Below are 20712 nucleotides of genomic sequence, written 5' to 3'. Positions count from 1 at the left end.
CAATTAAAATTTGGGAAGAAAACGACACAGAACATTTTATAAAAAGTAGTGAACTACAATTTAAAAACAAGGCCAGGAAGGTAGCTCAGAGAGTAGAGGTGCTTGTTGAGTTAATCCCTAGAACCCCCACACAGGAGCCAGGTGGAGAGGTAAACGTCTCTAATCCCAGCACTCCTACAGTGAGTTTGTAAGCTGGCAGGCCTGGCTTTTGCAGCACAATGGAAGAAAGAAGAAACCTTCCTTAACAAGGCAAAAACTAATTTCCAAACCTTGTCCTTCTCATGTTCACAACAGCACACACCCACCCATCTGTGCAAGGACACAAGCACAAGCACACACACTAAATAAAAATTAAGAACAAATAATCAGGGCTAGGAGCATGGTTCAATCTGCAAAGCCATTGTCTAGTAAGTACGTATGTGAAAATGCTGGTATGCTGGTGCATGCTTGGATTCCTGGTGCTGGAGAAGCAGGGGGAGAAGGACTCTCGCCAGCCAGTCTAGGCCAACCAGAGACCCTGTCTCAAAGAAAGTGGACAATGTTTCTGAAGATGACACCAAACGTTGTCTTCTGACCTCCAAATACACCTGCACACATGTTCATGGGCACCCGCACCACATTTGCCCCACCCCACACACAAAATAAAATCTTGTAAAAACAAATTTGTCGAAAATGCAAAGATAAATACCTTGTTTCCCAAGGCCGGGCAGTAAAGGCATAAGGCTTAGAGGTCAGGGCACCTACAGGGCAGATATCAATGATATTCCCAGACAATTCAGACATGAACATTTTCTCGATGTATGTGCCAACTTGCATGTCATTTCCTCTGCCTGTTGTGCCCAAATCATCTACTCCTGCAATCTCACTTGCAAACCTAAAAAATAGGAATTTATCAAATGGTTGAGTCCAGAAAACAGCATTTCCTTTCTGGCTCATAATCACAAAGGCAACAACTTTCCAGACATTAAAGGCATCAGTGTGTTTCCAATGATGAGCACAGTAAGCAAATAAAAATTAATGTTTTTCTGTAACTAAAGTGGGCACACAAATGGAAAATTGTACAAATTGTTTGTACACAGTCTGGTACGTTATCTCAGAATACCAGCTGTAAGGTTTAAACTGAACTGAATTTGGCATTGTTTGAAAACAAATTAGCATAGTCCTTTTACCAGAATATATGAAAAAAAAATACCAAACTAAACAAAATCTAACTTTTTCCCCACTAAATGATGGCTAGAGTTTCAAGTGTTGTTATTCAATGAAACTATATGGAGACATTCCTGAAGAGAAACACTACCTGATGCATCGGGTGCACTGTATACATCTGGTCATGATAGTCTTTACCAGGGGTCCAATGTTCTTGTCCTCCACAGCACGTTTCCCCTCAAGAAATCGGCTCCTATCGCTCCCAAACATCATGGACTGGTCCTTAAGTAGATTATGAAACAGTCAATCTAATGTTATAATGAAATTAAAATGAGTTCATCAAAAAGACTTACAGAATTATTCTAGATACCTGCAGATCACATTCACCTCCCTGGTCACAAATAGGACAGTCCAATGGGTGATTTGCTAATAAGAACTCCATCACACCTTCTCTGTATGAAAAATCAAATACATAGGGTGACAAAAGCAGCTACCCCTAAAAAATGGTGATCTATAGTCCAGCTCAATAACCTTCAGAAGAATTATTTTATAGTGAGCATAAACTTTACATCGACTTCCAGACATGCCATCATATAGTATTCAACTAGTATTAAATACAGTTTGAACATGCTCATAAGAGTTTCAACTAAAATACCGATCCTAGGAAACTGACTTTCGGGGCTTTGTTTATTCACTTATTTATTTTGAGGCAGGGTCTCATGAACCTCAGCTGACCTCCAACTCACAATAAGGACATCCCTGCATTCTGATTTTCCTGCCTACACCATCCAAATGATAGAAACAGAGGCATATGCCACCATCAGCAACATTTTTTATTTTTTTCAAAGACGGGGTCTTGCTATGTAGTCCATGTAGCTTCAACCTACCAACTGAGAAAATTACAGGCATGTGCTACCATGCTTATCTTATGACTTCTGGGCTGGAGAGATGGTACAGTGGTTAAGAGCACTGGCTGCCCTTCCAAAGGATCTGGGTTCAATTCCCAGCATCTATATGGCAGCTCAAAATTGTCTTTCACTCCAGTTCCAGGGGATCTGGCACCCTCTCAAAGACATGCATCAAGGCAAGATACCAATGCACAGAAAATAAAAATAAATAAATCCTTTTTAAAAATTAAGATATTTTAACAATACAGATTCTCAAACATTGCTAGGGGTAGGATGTAGCGTATTGTTAGAATGACTATCCAGTATGCATGAAGCCTTGGTTCAGTCTCCACTACTGCATTCCTCAGGTATGGTGGCATTATGCCTGGAATCCTAGTACTAAGGGAGACCAGACTTCAAGGTCATCATCAGTTCAGTATGTGAGACCAGCCTGGGCCACATGAGATCATCTTCAAAATAAAGATTTTAAAAATTGCTGAAAGATATTCTCAGAAAGTATCTACATTAATTTACAATCAAGATAGGGCTAGAATTACAGCACTATGGCAAAGCACTCATCTGTATTAGTTTTATCCAAGCTTCATAAACACACACTGAGCCCCAGAGCAAACACTAATATATCAAGAACTCAGCTCAGCTCAGTAAGACCTGGGTTCTACTCATCACGAGGTTTAACGCTGATACTATTCCATGTAATACCTCGACCATCTGAGCTGATTTCTGCTATTGTACTCATACCTGCTGTTCTCCATGAGCTGATACTAAATCCCTCATCTGGGGGAGGCATAAATTCCTCCTGACAAATCTACAGCAGTAAGAACAAAGTACCTGGCTTTCTTGGATTTTTCCGAGTTTGTCAGGATATTCCAGCCCTTCATAACGGGCATAGCACAAGCAGCAACAACCTAGAATTTCAATGGAGAAATCCATATTTGTATTTATTTTTAGTCATAACTAAGGCTTATTATAAAATATTAATAGAACATTAAAAAAGAAAGCCCTGGGATACACAATGAGTTGTATGACAGCCTGAGATCTGCCTCGAAAATTAAAAAAAAAAGCACAGATTATCTTTCAAAACAGACTTTAGTTTTCAGCTAGGTATAGTGGTTCATCCCTGTAACTTCAGCACTCAGGAGGCATAGGCTGCAAGTCTGAGGCCAGCCTAGTCTAACCAGGGTTTTATTTCACAGTGAGACCTTTTCTAAAAGTCAAACAATAATAACATTTTTTCTAGATTTTTTTAAATAACCATAAGATACTCTAACCCTTCATGTTAATCTTAAAAACAAATAAAACACTGTAGTGGTTTATTCCCAAAAGGCCATATACAAAGATGTGTGAGACACAACACTAAGTGAGAGGCAACTGGGACATGCGAGAGTAACACAGGCATCTCAGCGATCAGGTCTTGGAGCGGAGCAGTTCCCTTAAGAAGTGGGTTATTGCCAATAAAGGTGAGGCCCTTCCCTAGTCTCTTGCTTTTCTGCTGTCATATTATATAACAGTCAAATGTCTACCAATAGAGTTGCTTGATTTAGGCCTTTCAGACTCTAAAACTATGAGCTAATTAAACCTCCAAAAAAGCTAAGATACACTAGTAGTCCTTAAGGATATTCTACTACTCAAATCAATACTTTTCTTTTTCTTTTGGAGACGGGGTTTCTCTACCTGGCTGTTCTGGGCCTCTCTACATAGACCAGGCTGGCCTCAAAGTCAGAGATCCACCTACCTTCGTGTCCTAAGTGCTGAGATTAAAGTGTATACCATTATGTCGAATTTACTTTTTAATTTTTTTTCTGGTCTGTTTTAAATTTATTCTTACTTAAATTTTTTTTTAAGACAGGGTGGTGTCTTATGTAGTAGTGCTGACTGGAACTCACTATGTAGACCAGGCCAGGTTCCAACTCAGAGGTCCACCCGCCTCTTCCCTGAGTGTTGGTACTAAAGGTGCACAACACCACACTCAACCTCATCACCATTTTTGTGCTGTAAAAACCAGAAATGGGCAGACAAGATGGCTCAATGTGTAAAGGTACTTGTTAAGTCAACCCTGGCACCTACATAAAAGAGAAGAATAATCTCACCAAGTTGTCCTCTGATCACCACGTTTCATGACACATGCAAACATGTCATGTACATACATGATAAAATTAAAATAAAACTGGAAAAGTACAGGTATGGTGCCTAATGCCTACTATATTAGCAATCAGGAGGCTCGTGGGTAAAGGCACTTGCTGCCAAGCTTGGTAGACCTCCAGGACCAACTTGGTGGAAGAAGAAAACTCACTCCTCTGGCCTCCACACAAACAGCAGTATATACATGCACGCACAAGTGTGCACCAGTGTGCATATACACTCAGGCATGCAGGAAAACAAGCACACAAATATATACACTAAATAAAATTTTAAAAATTTAAAGAGTTCAACACTAGCCTGTGATGTATAGTAAATTTGAGGTCAGCCTAGACTAGGTAGAGACTTTGTCCCAAAAAAAATGAAACCAGGGGCCAGTGAGATGGCTCAGTGAGTAAAGGCGCCTGTCAAATCAGAACCAGAGTTCGATTCCCAGGCCCCACGTGGTGGAAAGAAGATCCACACCACAGTAAATTGTCCTCCGACTTCCACACGTGCATCATGGCACACACCCCAGACCTCACTTCCTACTAAATCAATGAATACATAGCTTTTAAATTAAAAATAAATAAAACAAAAAACCAGGAAAAGAGCCCTAGTAAATCCTAGAATTTAAGGAGATAGCTCAGTCAGTAAAGTGCTCGTTGAGTGAGCCTGAGAAGCACACTGACTCAGGTTTGATCCCTAAAGCCAATATCAGAACAGTTAGGCACAGTGGTGCACGCTTGTAACCCCGGCACCGGGGAGACAGAGACAAGCGCATCCCTGGAGCTTGCCTAGCTTAACCTAACCCGAGAGACCTGTCTCTAAAAACCTGAGGAACGATACTTCAAGGTACCCTTTGGAAGGACACACACAGAGACCTTGTTCTCATTTGTAGGCATTGCTGTGTACACCAAAATGCAATCGCATAACCTCAAAGGAACTTCTCTACAGATACAGATAAGCTATATGCTCCACACTCGCCAGGAGTCTTAAGATACTGATACATTGAGGTCTGGCTGTGGCACTTGGGAGGCAGGTGATTTCTTTGAGTTCAAGGCCAGCATGGTCTACAGAGTTCTAGGTCAGCCAGGGCTAAACAGAGAAACCTTGTCTAAAGAAACCACCTTCAATTCCTAGATTTGTTATACAGCATTTACTTTATATAACACTTTCATCAATGTATTTCATTTAGAAATGAATTACCTACATACAAAAAAGTACTAAATTTATAGTTGTGTTGATTTTCAAGAAAGTTTGCTGCAAGACTGAAAGTCTTCTCCCTCCCACAACATGATATGGAGTTCCAGGTATCATGTACCTTTGGAGCTTTCTCAATTTCCACCAGGCACATCCTGCAGTTCCCAGCAACAGACAACCTTTCATGGTAACAGAACCGAGGGATCTGCATGCCGACCTTCTCACAAGCCTAGAAGACAAAACTTTGCATTAGAGGATCTTCGCATGGTTCTTGTCCTCACTGAAACAGAAGGCGGACGGGGATCCTTCATTACTAATATCCCTAAACACTTCTATCTGCACCTACTGCTCCATAGATTCCTGAAGAGATTTCACTCTGCTGTGATCCCAAACCCTCTGATGAATCCTAGACGTCTCCTCACCTTACGAGTGAGAATCAGATGAACAGCCACAGTCTACAGAGTAGTCTATTTTCCCCACCATCTGCTTAAACCGCTGTCCACCAGTTCCCTGTCAAACTGTCCCAGTGCTTCATACCTGGACTTCCTTTTTTGTTTTTTTTGTTTTTGTTCTTTGAGACACGGTTTCTCTGTGTAGCCCTGGCTGTCCTGGAACTCGCTCTGCAGACCAGGCTGGCCTCAAACTCCTAGAAATCCTCCTCGTGCTGGAATTAAAGTAATGTGCCACCACTACTACCTGCTAGCTAATGTTCTGTTTCATTTTTAAACTAAGCAATATGAAGCAAATAATTTTTAAGCAAAAATTAGAGAACACAGTCACGAAATTAATTACAACATATGCATACCTGCAAGACGGTGGTTCCTGGTTCCACCATGACAGATTGGCCGTCAACAAATACTTCAATCAAGTTACTTGCTGCTATACCAGTTGTTCGAACTGACCATAAAAAAACAATAAGATGAAAAACAAATTAACAGAGCTTCACTCATGACAGCAGAAGCTACTGGATTAACCACAAAGAAAATTTTTATTTTTTACTAGTTTTCTTCCTCTAGATGCAAATTTCTTTAAGAACTAAATCTAAAGTAAAGTAAGAAAGTACTAAAGTAACAAAGCACAAAAGCTTTTTCAATTCAATTCTATCCAACATATAGATGGTTGTCAGATTTGGTTCTGTGGGTTTTTTGTTTTGTTTCGTTTGCTCGAGAGAGGGACACTCAAAAATACTTATGAACATACAACAAAAAGAAAACTTACCACATTTTTAGGAGTTAGAAAGACCTATCAAGGTTCTTCTTACATGTATCACTAGGTAGTCCTGGCTGGCCTGGAACTCATTATGTAGACCAGGCTGTCTCAAACTTAAAGATGCATGCCTCTGCCTCTCAAGTGCTGGGATTAAAGGTGTGTGCCGCCACCAGCTGGCCTTACTGTCTGCTTTTACCAGTAGTTTAAGTTGAGATTTTAACATTGCTTTTCAAAAACCAAATGACCACTGTTTTTTATTTTGATACAGAATGTAATTCCTAATATGTTCTATTATGTATTTTTTGTAAACTAAAGAAGAAAAAATTTTATTTTGAAAATTCTTCTGTCAACTTGGATCAATTGTTTTAATGCAAATTATGGGCTCAAATTTTCTGAAGAAATACCTAGTAGACCATAGAACTGACAAAGGTAAGTCTAATACTCGTGAATATTAAAAAAAAAAAAACAACAAAACTTACCATGTCCTTTAGGAAACTTAGAAAGGCCTATCAAGGCCCTTTTTACAGGTATCCTTAACATGATGCCTAAAAAAATAAAACAAAGATGAATTGTTGTAGAGGTAAAAAACCCACCTATTTATAAATTATCTGGTATTGTTTTATGATTTTTATACACATATTCTAAGAGAATATTCAGAGGTACTGATGTTTCTCTCTCAGTCCCAGAGATGTTAGCATATACACGTCACACAGCTAGGAAGCAGTTAGCATGCAGTAGCCTTGGGTCCACATGTAAGTGAGACAACTGAGCTATATCTCCAGCTGTAAGTCTGGGCTTTGTAATGGAAAGGGCAGTTGTAACTAGAAAGAAGAGGTAAGGGCTTGGAACACAGTTCAGTTGGTGTGCAAAGCACAAGGGTGCTTGCCCAGCATCCAGAGTCCTAAATTCTAACCCCAGCACAGCACACATGGAATACATGTCTATAATCCCAGAATCTGGAAGTGGAGGCAGGAGGATCATAAGTTTAAGGTCATTTTCTACTACATAGCAAGTTTGAAGTCAGGCAGAAATATAGAAAACAGTCTCAAAAAAAATTAAGAAAGAAAGAAAAGAAATAAGAATAAAGTAAAATAAATTGCAAAATAACTCATCATTAATTTACAACAAATTTAAAAAAAACCTTTCTGCCCTCATCTCTTACCAGTATGTTGGGGTTTTGGTTTTGTTGAAGCAGGGTCTTGCTATTAATCTTGGCTAGTCTTGAAGTAATCCTCCTGCCTCTGCTTCCTGGATGCTACCACAACTGGCTCCAGAATGCACTCTTGGATGACATATGAATTATATATGACCTTAAAATTTTCCTGAGGTAATTCAGAAGTCAAAAGCCTTTGACACATCTTGAGGCCCATCATTCTGTGCTGAGTAGTATGTTTATCTCGCAGGCCTGCAATGTGCTTGCTACTATACTTCCATCCTGAATCTATCACAAACTCACGGATGAGCTTTAAAACAACAAACAGTCCTCCACCGGACCCAGTGCTGCAGGACTGTAATCTCAGTTACTTGAGACATCAAGGCAGCAGGATCACATGCTCCAGGCCTGCCTAGACCTTGAGTGAGTTCAATGTGACCCTGGATAACCCGGTGAAACCCTGTCTCAAAACAGAAAGGGGACTGGAGAGGCTCCCAAGTCTGAAGCATGTGCTGCTCTTGCAGAGAACCTGGGTTCGGTCCCCAGCACCCACATGGTGATTCATAACCACCCAGAACTGTGGTTACTCATGTCTTCCTCTGATCTCTGCATGCACCAGTGCACACAGTGCACACGCATACAAGCAGGTAAAACATTCATAGACAGAAAGAAAACAATTTTTCCTGAGTGCTGGAATTTAAGGTATGTGCTACCACTGCCCAGCGTTGAGGCATTTCCTTAACTGATGTTCCCTCCTCTGGGTGACTTTAGCTTGTGTCAAGTTGACATAAAACTGCAGCAGAGCCTCTAAAATCATAATTTTTCCTTTGGAATTTTTTAAGTTTTTAGTCAGCTGGTTTTATTTAGTTTTGGTCTCATGTAGTTCAGGCTAGCCTTATACTCTTGATCTTCCTGCCTTTATCACCAAACTGCTGGGATTACAGGGATATGCAAGATGACTAGTCTTTCGTGTAGTTGTTTTTAGCTTTTAAAGATAGTGAGAAAAAAATTATGTGATTAGAATGTATCAACATTAAAATATTAGTAAAAAAGTTTCAATAGCAGTAGCATTAATAGAAAATCATGCAAAATCAGAATTTTTTCTTTTCCTTTTTAATTAAAAAAAATATGTATAAGTGTTTTGCTGCATATATGTCTGTTCACCGTGTACACGCTTGATTCCCAGAGAGGCTAGGAGAGGATGTCAGATACCCTGGAACTGGAGTCACAAACAGGTGCTAAATTGTCATATAATTTTTGGGAATCAAACCTGGGTTCTCTAGAAGAACGACCATGGGTCTTAACCACTAAGCCACCTCTTCAGTCCCAAAGGTATAGCCCAGGCTGGTCTTGAATTCATGATTCTCTTGCCTCTACCTCTTCAACATATCCTACTAGCATGTGCTACCACAACTGGCTTTTAGCTATACAGAGACCAGCCTGCCCTGAAACCCAGAGATCTATCCACAGGCCTCTGCCTCTGCTACCATTCCAGATAAAATAAAATCCTAAGCACTAAAGTCTGTAGTTATCATACAAGACCTATAATTAAAACTTTCATTAATTCATAGTTCATTTTATTTAATTAATTCCTTAACAAAACAGTAATCTATAACTTTCGATATTGAATCTGCAGACAGCTGCAGTCTGTTTACAGTCTACTAATAATTTCTGGTATAAATCAATTATTGGTTCTTAATCTACAGAACAGATCTACAATACTTCCTAGGACGTTATTACTAGGTCAAAAATTGCCAATACTAAAAACAAAGAAAAGTTTGCAATAAAAGCGGACTTCAACTTAATCAGTAATGGTTGCTGACAATCAGTTGTGAAGTGTTCTTCGTTTGTGGTCATTTTCTTTATTAACAGCACATACCATGTGCTGTAGTAATTCCTACAGCCAGCAGCCTTTAAGTTACCTGCCTACTTAGGCAGGGCCTCATATACTACATTATGTTGATGTAAAGTGTGCGTCCACTCTGTCCACTCTCTCCTTTGGCTGTGGCATTTGGTTGCTGTTCCCTGTTTGAGCAGAGCATTGTGATCTGTGAGTCTACCCCTAAATAAATAACCCTCTATTATATTCAATTCTGAACCAGTGTGGGATTTCTTTCAAGCGTCCTTCTTCAATCATGCATTTATTTTACTATTCTACTTACTAAACTTGGGCTAAGCTTTAGTGGAGGACTACTTCCTTAGCCTGCACTGGGCTGTATCCCAAGCACAGATAACAAAGTCCCAATGCTAAGTTGCATGTGAATTATCGATTTTGGTACCTACTAGATCATAAATTCCTTGACAGGAAATCTGACTATTTCCCTTTTCTGAAGACTAACAAAAACAAGTCACCAAATTCCAGAATGAGTAGTACATACTCCACCAGACAAACAGTACTGAAGAGGTCAAGCATGGTGTCCCAATGCCCATAATAATCCCAGCACTGGGGACCCTGAAGCATTTGATGAGAATCATGCATTTGAGGCCAGCAATACAATGATATAAAACCTGCACTACATAGAGAGTTCGAGGATAACCCGCCTTATACAGTATACAGTTTGTTTTGTTGTGTTTTTTATATATATCTCATGTAGCTCAGACTGACCTCAAGCTCGCTATAAAGGAAAGGATCAACTCAGGACTCCTAGACTTCCCAACTGAATGCCAGGATTATAAACATACACCACCACATCCAGATTGGTGCATGTCTGTTGGTGGTGGTGGTCTTGTTTTTCACATTCATTTATTTACTTTGTGTGTGCTAGCAAACACACATGCACATGCACGTGACCGCCAAAGCACAACTTTTGGGAATCTGTTCTGTCCCTCCATCATGGGGGTGCTGGGGATCAAACTCAGGTTGTCAGGAACGGTAGCACGCATCATTACCAACTAAGACACCCCGCCAGGACTGATATACATTTCAGACATATTATCTATCAGATAGGAACAGAAATAACTACTTAAGATGGGGCTGTAGCTCAGTTAGTAGCGTCCTGGGTTCAATCCTCCTGTCTCAGCTTGCCCGGTGCTGGGATTATAGACGGGCCACACCACACCTGGCACATCTCTAGTATCTTGGCTGTGACTTAGAGGAACAACTTTCTAAAACTTTTCTCTGGTTAGGAACACTCCATTTAGTAATGTAAAACTCAGTGGGAAAAGAAAAAGAAAAGATTCCCGGGGGGGGGGGGGGGGGAGAGAAATCTAAAGTTTACAATTCAGTTTGATCTTACATTGAATCTCAGGAACTTGGCAGTGCAGCTTCCTGATTTGCAGCTGGGCTCCGAGCTAACTTTTTAAGATTATTTATGTGTGCCTGTGCGTGTCTGCGTGGGGGTCATGTGAGTGCAGGTGCTCCCCGTCCAGAAGAGGGTGGTGAATCCCCTGGAGCACAGTGACAGGCAGTTGTCAGTCTCCTGACTTAGAGAACCGAATTCGGATATACTCTCTGCAAGGTACTCTTAACCGCTTAGCTAACCAGCGCCGGCTAACCTTTTACACGTTTTTGTCAGTTTTCCCCGTCCGTGGAATGAATAAAATACTTCCCAGTGTGATCAATGAACCAGACAAAACAAACAGTCGTGTAGACATCTGCAGGACAGCACCTAACAGCGCTGCCTAAGGTGAAGTCGCTCGGGACCCTGGCAGACAGCCGGCCTCCGCCTCCTCCTCCTGTCAAGGAACCGAGCTCCCGAAGGTCTTCCGATCCTCCTCCCTGCGGCTCCATCAGAGCAGAAACTAAGGCCAGGCGGCCTCACCTGCCGGTTCTCCCGGGTTTCCGAGGCGGCGGGGCGGGAGGCGGTACCCAGTCAAGGACAAGAGGAGAACGACTTGTCCGCCCTAAAGGATACAATCCGGCCGAGAAAAAAAAAAAAAAAAAAAAAAAACACCTGCTGGCGGTACTTCAGCCCTCCCACATAAACACGTCCTCACCTTCCCTCCGGAGCCCACCGGGATGCTCCGCTGACTCGTCCGGAGCTCTCCGACCCCTTAGAACCCGGCCGCTAAGTCAATATGGCGGTCCCGGCTAGCTCCGTCACAGGAACCGGTGGACGGAAAGCCAGGAGGGAAGAAAAACCCAGACTCGACCATTTTTCCTCGTTGCTCCTGTTCGGCAATTTCCGTCAGCCCGAACGAGAGCCGAGAGGAAGCGGAGAGGTCGCCTTGGATCTGCAGTTCCGCCGGAAGTAGCCGAGGCCTCGAGGCCGAGGGCTTTCTTTCGGGGACGGTTTTCTTTACTTTCGGAATCCTTGGAGGTAGGCATTTTACAATGCCTCTTTTAGTCATGTCTTTCCAAACGCAGGGGAGGCCCGCGGACAGCCTGTTGGCCGTTTAACCCGCAGGTCCCGGGTTTGCGTGGAGGAGCGCGACGAGTGACGCCCTTTGACCTCTAACCTCTAGCCGGTGCGGCGGAGGGAAACGCCTCCGTCTCTATATAAGGACTTTTCCGGCCGGCCTGGGCCCTTTTCTCCCTCAGCGCCGGCCGCGGGCTCCTGGCGCTCTCTCCCTCCGCCGACGCCATGGGCTTCGGAGACCTCAGAACCCCCGCCGGCCTCCAGGTGCTCAACGACTACCTGGCGGACAAGAGCTACATCGAGGGGTGAGCCTGGGAGCCGGGGCCACGTGGCGCCGGTGCCGGCGCGGCGGGAGGGAAGCGGGGCGCCCGGGAGGCTAGGCTGATGGGAAGATGGTAGCCTTTGAGTGCCTGCCTCCTCGGTAGCAGCTCCTCCTAACTTGCACGGGCTCCAACAGATGCTCGGTGCACTCAGAATGAAAAGCAACCGAAGCAACTTGTTAACCCCGTAATAGTTGCCACGAGTCGGTTGGACGGATGCAGAGTCGGTCTTACGTTGTCGTATATCGTGTTTTCCTTTGAAAGGTGTGTGCGCGTGTTTTTGTTTCGCCGGCAGGTATGTGCCATCACAGGCCGATGTGGCAGTCTTTGAAGCGGTCTCTGGCCCACCACCGGCTGACCTGTTCCATGCCCTGCGCTGGTATAATCACATCAAGTCTTACGAGAAAGAGAAAGCCAGGTAAAAATAAAAATATCTTTGCACCACCCGGACTTTACCATGGCAAAGTCGGATCCAGTTTCTAGTTGCTTTAGTGTTGTTGGGCTGCTGTAAGCTGAATTTCTTGGTGACCTTAGAAAGCCAAAAGTCTGAAGTCCTCCATTTCCTCACAGGACAGGTAGAATATGGACAACAGCAGTCAAACTTCACCCCACACCTCCCTGCCAATGTGCTTCGATCTGGGCGGGGGGCATCGCTGGGGTGAGAGGGTAGCTCACTCATTCAGTCCCTGGCCTTCTGATACTATCAGCACCGATGGAGAGTTTGGGGAGTAAACTCCAGTTAACTAAGAAATCGTAATGAAAGCTCAGAGATGTTTGTTAAGCCAGAGTGAGTATTGAGTGCGCTGTCTCCCGTAGTACTGGTGTTTGTTGGCTAAAGAGTCGGGCACACGTAATGCTTTTACCTGGGATTGTGCTAAAGGGTCAAAACCAGAACAGATTGGTACTGGGAAAGGAAGACTGTGTTTTGTTCAGGAAAGGAAAGGGGTGTGGCACCGACCTAACAGTGGTAGGATGTTTGTTTTCAAGCCTGCCAGGAGTGAAGAAATCCTTGGGCAAATATGGCCCTGCCAGTGTGGAAGACACCACAGGAAGTGCAGCTGCGGATGTTAAAGATGACGACGACATTGATCTCTTTGGGTCAGATGACGAGGAGGTATGGCTGACATCTCTGAGTATATTGAAAAGGCTTGAGTGTAGATACTGTATCAGGGCCTGGATTCGAACCCTCACTGGGTACATGATGAATAAAACCAAATCACCATCTTTCGGCTGAACTCCTGATGGATTTGCTTTTTACTGATGAATCTGGTCATTTCTGTAATGACCCCGTCATTCCTTACATTGTATAAGCTGAAGATAACCAACTTTGTGAATTTCTTTTTCCCTATACAGGAAAGTGAAGAAGCAAAGAGGCTCCGAGAAGAGCGCCTTGCACAGTATGAATCAAAGAAAGCTAAAAGTGGGTGATTTTACAGTCGTGTGTCTTCGTTGTTAGATAATAGCACAAGTGGTCTGCTCCTGAGCTTGACCCTAACGTGGTTTAGTCTCTGAGCATCTTTGCTGGTAAAGCGCCCACAGGTACTGGTCTGCAGCTGGTCTCACGGTGGCGGTTGTAGCATTCCTCTGTGGGATAGAGACTGTTACACAATTTCATGCCTCTTTCTTAGCCAAACAGAAAGGGGCCTGTGTGTGACAGACACAAGATGGGGTTTGTGGGGTTGTGTCCTTTTTCGTAAGAAGATGGTCTGTTGGGAAACGTTGAGATTTGACCTAGAGCAAAGGTGCTTAGTTGAGTAAGTGTAATGCATTTCTTAATCTTTCCAGAGCCTGCGGTTGTTGCCAAGTCTTCCATCTTACTGGATGTGAAGCCCTGGGACGACGAGACAGACATGGCGAAGTTAGAGGAGTGTGTCAGAAGCATTCAGGCAGACGGCCTGGTGTGGGGCTCTTGTAAGTTTAATGGTGGTGCTCTGAAGTTGGAGTTTATATGCATTTTCATTGTTTTTCCATCAATAAGAGTTTCCTAACTCTTCCCTTTATGTTCTTTTGTAGCCAAATTGGTTCCAGTGGGATACGGAATTAAAAAGCTTCAAATACAGTGTGTAGTTGAAGACGATAAGGTTGGAACAGATATGCTGGAGGAGCAGATTACTGCTTTTGAGGACTACGTACAATCCATGGATGTGGCTGCTTTTAACAAAATCTAAAATCAGTGCACTTGAATAAAAGCTAGAAAAAACCCTGTGCTCTTGATTCTATCATGAGAAATGGTTTATGCCTTCATTAAAGGGAAGGCTTTGGTGGCCATGTAATCCATTAGTAATAAGAACTGGGGGCTGGAACGATGGGTACCTCAAGCCTGATGACCAGCCTGGCCCACAGGGTGAAAGAAGACTGATTCCCCAACATGTAGTGTTATTGTTTAGCACTTACAATTTTGTAGCTGTTGGTAATGCAGCTCTGTTACATGGTACTGGTGGATATGGTCTATTTTGGCCAGATGTCAAGATTAGTTTTTTTGAGAAATTGTATCTTTGACCAGTAAGATGTTTGCCACCTGGATTTTCAGTCCCTAGAGTTGGGGGGGGGTGTAGAAAGTTGTCCTCTGACATTCACATACATACATTCGGCCATACCGAAATTTTCTTCAGCAGTATATGTGTATGAGTATCACATGAATGCCTGGTGCCTCTGGGACCAGAGTTAACTCCTGTGGGTGTTGGTGCCCAGGTCCTCAAGTATGCCTAGCTGCTGAGCAATCCAGCTCCCCCACAAGTTTTACATTGCTGCTGTATCTGAGGAGGAAGTCAGACAATTACAGCCATTTACAAACTTTAGGAATTATTTAATGTGATGCGCTATAGAGGTTGAACCTCTTGTTAGAAATGTAATCTGGGTAGCATATGTCTTCAATTTCAGACACTAGGCAGGTCTGAGTTTGAGGCCAGCCTGGTCTACAGAGTGAATTACAAGACAGCTAGGGCTACCCAAGAGAAACCCTGTCTCAAAAAAAAGTAAAAACCCAAAAGTATAATTTGGTGTTAGCCTTACGTCCTGATAGTACTGTGTCGGTTAACTAGTTCCCAGCCTCCAGCACTCCCATGGTTGTGTGTAGGTTTATGAGGTAGTTGAATGTGGGGTGTTTTCCCTTGAAGCTGTAAGAAAACGCTGGCTGAGATGGGCAGTATGCTAGAAGCAGTGATTGTACTGCCCGGAAAGTATGCCATTGAACACATCAACTATTTTGGCTTCATGTTAAATACCAGATATAGTTATAGTTTGGATGTTGTCTCTTTAAAGCTTTCTGTATTTTGTAGATGGAGATCCAGAAAAATTAATCTAGGGTTATGTCACAGCCTGACCCTACTTTTGCTCTTGGTTTAGTGAGGGAAGCCACATATTTATATAATAGATTTATATAATCAGATTTATAAAATACGCACTGAGGAAAATTCAGGTGCAAGTTTGTTAGGATCATAAGGGCCAGCAGAGGGCAGTGTCAAAGCTATGGGAGCCAGCAGAGGTTTATTCCAGAACCACGAGAGCCGGCAGAGGGCAGCAGCACCTGCTCTTCTGGGGATCCACAGTGCTTGAGCATGCTGACGAACGCAGGCATAGAGTGCATCTTACTTAGCTTATACTGGGGTCCACGTAAACAAAAGGACAATGCCTGCGCTTTGAAGTAGTTCGGGCCAGCCCACCTGGGAATATGTTTCTATTGTTTATAGTAACTAATCTACACACTTGCACACAATCAGAATTTTCAAATTTCATGATGCTCTAAAGAACTAAAAATGAACAGAAAATTGCAGACAAACATGTCTCGTCAAGAAGCAAGAAGTCTGTCCCCCTCCCTTTGATGTCCCTCCAAGCTGGCCTAGTCTTGCTTTGAAACAAGGCTGTATGAGTGGCATTTATAACCTTCAGTAAAGAGGCCTGAGGATGCCGCACGGCGGAGCGCTTGCCTCTTGCACCTTTTGGAACTGAGAAGTATGGCCACTCTGGACAGGGTCAAGGGACAGATGTGAGAAAAAGGACAGTTGATGAACTAGTCCCAACTATTCCAAGCTAGACCACTTGCATCATTTATCCACCTGAGGTTCCAGACCCTCAAAATTGAACTATGCTAACAAATTACTTAAGTAATTAGATTTTGGGTCAGCTTAGCAAATAAACAGTTAACAGAAATGAAGATTTTAAGCCAATATAACCAGCTAATACTTTAACTTGTAAATTATTAAAAAGTTGAATATATATATTATACTATTAAAATATATTTATATTCAATTTGTTTATTGGAGCTTGAGGCCAGCCCAGACTACAGAGTGAAACTGTCCCAGAAAAAAAAATTTTATTAATTTTCTGTTTTAGTAACTGAAAAGGTGAAGATCAGGGAGCGGGGGAGACGCCCTAGTTGGTCAAGAGCATTCAAGGAAGGCTTTAGATAAACACACATTAGAAAAAGCCTGGCGTGGTGGCAGGCACTCAGTGTAGGGTTGTGGAGGTGGAGACAGGCAGAGCTCTGGGACTTGCTGGCTCGCCATCCCGTAGGCTGCTTGGTGAGCTCTGGGCAAGTGAGGAGCAACAATCAAGGTGTGCACGCAAAAATGACCCAAAAGGAAACCAAAAACGAGGCTGATACCTTTTCGAGATGAAAATTATTATAATTAATATGTGGTATGCATTATAAAGATGATTTATTTAGTCGTATAGATAGATATATTGCATGCAGTACGTCAATAGACACAGGCTAAAACGGGGAAAAAGATTTAGGTTGTCAATATCACAATCGCCACCAGATGGCAGCCAGAAAGAGGCATTTAAATTGCAAGGAAGAAGAAATTCTACATTTTATACCCACGCAAAAATATAAGGCCAATACACTGAACAAAAACAACAAAAATATGGTCGGTTTAGATCAGAACGAAGCTTCATCTGAAAGGAATTTTTATGGGGTTCACGTGAAGAATCCATGCTGATTTCTGGGAACATGGTCTGTTTCTAGGGAAGACAGGCTCTTGGTTTCCGCGCTCTTGAGCTGTTCACTGACTGTGCCAGGGCAGTTGACTTCCCACAACGAATGCTTTAGTACCTCAGCAACAGAGGCCCGGAAGTGAGCTTGGAACTTCTTGCTAATTAGAACGTAAAGGATGGGATTCAGGCAACTATTGAGGAACGCCAAGCCAGTAGAGAGAGGGACTCCCCCCTGTAGCACATTCTGGAAAGAGCTGTTGTGGTACACGGTGAGTTCCCAAAGGCTGAACAGGTGATAAGGGGTCCAGCAGATCGCGAAGGCAATGACTACAGAGAGGACTGTCCAGAAATGCTTACGGGACATGGGGATGCTTCGCTTCTTCACCTTGAAGATGAGACACAAATAGCAGAAGCTCATTGTCAGCAGAGGGAAAAGGTAGCCAAAAAGGAATTTCACCCAGGTCAGAACATGGTGTCTCATCAAGGTGAGGTCACGGTCATGCTCCTGGAAATTGTTATAACAAATAATGTGGTTATTGACTTCCAGAGTGTCACGGAAGTACAGGCTAGGACCTCCAAGCAGAGAAGCCAAAAGCCAGACAAATAGAACAACGATCAGTGAGTTCTTTAGCGTCCGGTGCCGTTGAGATGAGACAGGATGGATCAAGTGGAAATAGTGGTCCAGGCTGATCACTGTCAGGAAGAAAACACTAGAAAACATGTTCAGCTGGGCAATGAAGGAATTAGCCTTGCAGAGCCACGGGCCAAAAGGCCAGTGGAAACTCAAGGCCACATAGGAGACATACAGGGGCAGGAAGAGAACAAAAATGAAATCTGCAATGGCCAGATTGAGGAACCAGAGAGTAGTGACTGTCTTCTTCCACTTGAATCCCATGAGCCAAATGACAATGGCATTTCCTGGAATTCCCAGAACAAATGCTAGGACACACAACAGCAGGGAGATCCAGTGAACAATTCCCAGATGTGTCTTCTCGTCTGAAGCAGACTCCTGCGAGTAATATTCCAAGGTATAGGAATAATTCTCAAATTCTTCAAATGATGTTTCCTTTGAGACTTCCATGATGGCCTTGGAGATGGAGAGTAGAGAGAGCTGTAAAAGCAAATTTTAATGGAAAAAAAGCTTAAAGAAGAAAATTAGGTTTGATGAATAAAGAACATAAACACAAAAGTCCTTCATTTTATGACTGTGCCGGGGCTTATTTTTCAGGCTTGTGTTTATACCAAAGATGGCCACATGTCCCCGTTTCACTGATTCTGCTTTCAAAGCTTTTGAGAGTTCATTTGTGATTCAGTAATTGTTAAGCTAAAATGATCCACTCCATAGGTCAAGTCCCCTGTCCCTAATACTTACAGTGCATTACAGTGCATTAAGACAATCTTGACATTCAGCAAGCATTTGTTAGGCTCCCCGTATGCGTTATTTTTCCATCAGATACAGAGGAAAGCAGATTGGTACTTACACAGTGGAAAGTTCCGGGTTTGTGATTGCAGCCCTGACTGTTAGCCCCAGAACAACAGCTTTCTGGATGCGTCTACTTCCATGATGCTAGTAAGAAGCGAAGATTTTGACCAAATATTTTACGCCCAGAATTTTGTTTTTAGCTGGTGTTAGTATTTAAATTAGAAGCCTTGAACATGCCAAGCAGACACTTTACAGCAAGGTTCGGCCCCAGCCCTGAAGATGAGGGGAATGCTCCTAATCAGTTATATCAATAGAGATGGCTTTTCAGCTGGAAGCTATCTTTACTTCTGTTGTGTTTTGGCTTTGGGTGTTTTTGGTTTTGTTTTGTTTTTTTTCCCTTGTTTTGGTTTGTGAGACAGGCTAGCACTCTGTAGGCCTTATAGATGGCTTGCACCTCACTGTATAGTCTAGGCTGGCTTAGAGCTCACAGCAACACGTCTGCCTCAGCCTTCCCAATGCTAGGAGATTGGTATAAGCCACCACCCCGAATAAAAGATATCTTTAAGAGTAAACTTTATTATGACCATATAATTTTCACATCAATTTTTTGTATAATGCATTTAAATTTTTATTCCATTGAAATCCCTTTGCTTTGAATTAATGTGGATTATTTTCTATAATTATGACAAAAAATTAGCCAGGCAGTGGTGGTGCACCCCTTTAATCCCGGCACTTGGTAGGCAGAGGCAGGCAGAACTCTGTGAGTTCAAGACCAGCCTGGTCTACAGAGCGAGTTCCAGGACAGCCAGGGCTTCACAGAGAAACCCTGTCTCAAAAAACAAAAAACAAAACAAACCCAAAAAAATTAAAAATAAAACAAAATAAAGGAAGAACAAGCTGTAAGTGGACAGGCGAGATGGCTCAGCAGGTTAAGGGGCTTGCTGCCAAGCCTGATGGTGAGTTTGAAACCCAGGACCCACATGGTGAAAGGAGAAAATTGTCTTCTAAAACTTGTCCTTGATCCACCAGTGTTCCGTGGTACATTCTTTCTCACAAGCACAGGATGGATGGGTGGATGATGGATGGATAGATATAGAAAGACAGACATAATTTAATTTTAAAGATAATGATGGGGTGGGGCTGGAGAGATGGCTTAGCAGTTAAGAGCATTGCCTGCTCTTCCAAAGGTCCTGAGTTCAATTCCCAGCAACCGCATGGTGGCTCACAACCATCTGTAAAGAGGTCTGGTGCCCTCTTCTGGCCTGCAGGCATACACACAGACAGAATATTGTATACATAATAAATAAATATTTTTAAAAAAAGATAATGATGAAAAAACTGGGCAATAAGAACAGAGGGAAGGGAGTTAGCAAGATGCAGCAGTGTGTGTGTGTGTGTGTGTGTGTGTGTGTGTGTGTGTGTGTGTGTGTGTGTAGAAATGGCCCAGTGGCTAAGAGCACTAGCTTCTCTTCCATAGGATCCCCAGTTCCTTTCCTAGTACCGATCTATATCTGATGCACAACCTTGTCTAACTCCAGCCTCGGGGTATCTGCTGCCCTCTTCTGGCCTTTGCAGCTACTGCATGTGTTACTCAAAACACACATGCAAGTAAAACAATACACAAAATATATTTTAAATTTTTTTTTAAAATGGATCAGTGGGGCTGAAGAGATGGCTCAGTGGTTTAAAGCACCAGCTGCTCTTCCAGAGGTTCGGTGTTCAATTCCCAGCAGCCACACAGTGGTTTGCCACCATTTATAGTGGGATCTGATGCCCTCTTCTGCCATGCAGGCATGTATGCGAACAGAGCTCTCAAATACATAAATAAATACATCTTTTAAAGATGGATCAGTGGGGAAGAGTGTTTGGTGCCAAGCCTGAATACCTGCGTCAAGTCAAGAGAGAAGAGAACCTATTTTTGAAAGTTTGTCCTCTGATTTCTTCGTACATGTCATGTTGTACCCACCTCACAATAAGCATATAAATGAAAATATGAATTTTT

General features: G+C 42.8%; 3 protein-coding genes and 2 non-coding genes across 5 annotated transcripts in view; 3 read left to right on the top strand and 2 right to left on the bottom strand.

Moving 5' to 3' along the window:
- Positions 1-11826, bottom strand: part of Ndufs1 (NADH:ubiquinone oxidoreductase core subunit S1) — a 39557-nt gene extending 27731 nt beyond the window's left edge. Inside the window, exons 1-8 of the mRNA XM_038339228.2 lie at positions 11671-11826; positions 7061-7126; positions 6178-6269; positions 5494-5601; positions 2883-2959; positions 1517-1598; positions 1298-1428; positions 689-874 (exon numbers count right to left, since the gene is read on the bottom strand). Of these exons, the coding sequence (XP_038195156.1) occupies positions 689-874; positions 1298-1428; positions 1517-1598; positions 2883-2959; positions 5494-5601; positions 6178-6269; positions 7061-7121 (737 nt within the window). The 5' untranslated portion in view covers positions 7122-7126; positions 11671-11826. The remainder of the gene's footprint in view (positions 1-688; positions 875-1297; positions 1429-1516; positions 1599-2882; positions 2960-5493; positions 5602-6177; positions 6270-7060; positions 7127-11670) is intronic.
- A 118-nt stretch (positions 11827-11944) lies between these two features.
- Positions 11945-14564, top strand: Eef1b2 (eukaryotic translation elongation factor 1 beta 2). Its single transcript, XM_038339227.2, has 6 exons — positions 11945-12337; positions 12648-12770; positions 13340-13466; positions 13706-13772; positions 14138-14263; positions 14366-14564. Exons 1-6 carry the CDS (start codon positions 12258-12260, stop codon positions 14518-14520), a joined length of 678 nt encoding a protein of 225 aa, XP_038195155.1. The 5' UTR covers positions 11945-12257; the 3' UTR covers positions 14521-14564.
- Positions 13543-13621, top strand: LOC119822064. The gene has a single exon (XR_005286671.1). It is a non-coding gene; the product is annotated as a small nucleolar RNA SNORD51 (small nucleolar RNA).
- Positions 13884-14015, top strand: LOC119822073. The gene has a single exon (XR_005286679.1). It is a non-coding gene; the product is annotated as a small nucleolar RNA SNORA41 (small nucleolar RNA).
- A 2706-nt stretch (positions 14565-17270) lies between the features above and the next one.
- Positions 17271-18368, bottom strand: Cmklr2 (chemerin chemokine-like receptor 2). Its single transcript, XM_038341067.1, has one exon. The coding sequence runs from the start codon at positions 18366-18368 to the stop codon at positions 17271-17273; it is 1098 nt and encodes a 365-aa protein (XP_038196995.1).
- Positions 18369-20712: the final 2344 nt, after the last annotated feature.

Source organism: Arvicola amphibius, chromosome 8 (genome assembly GCF_903992535.2).
Source record: "Arvicola amphibius chromosome 8, mArvAmp1.2, whole genome shotgun sequence".
Lineage (NCBI taxonomy): Eukaryota > Metazoa > Chordata > Mammalia > Rodentia > Cricetidae > Arvicola > Arvicola amphibius.
This window is presented reverse-complemented; position numbering and strand designations above follow the sequence as displayed.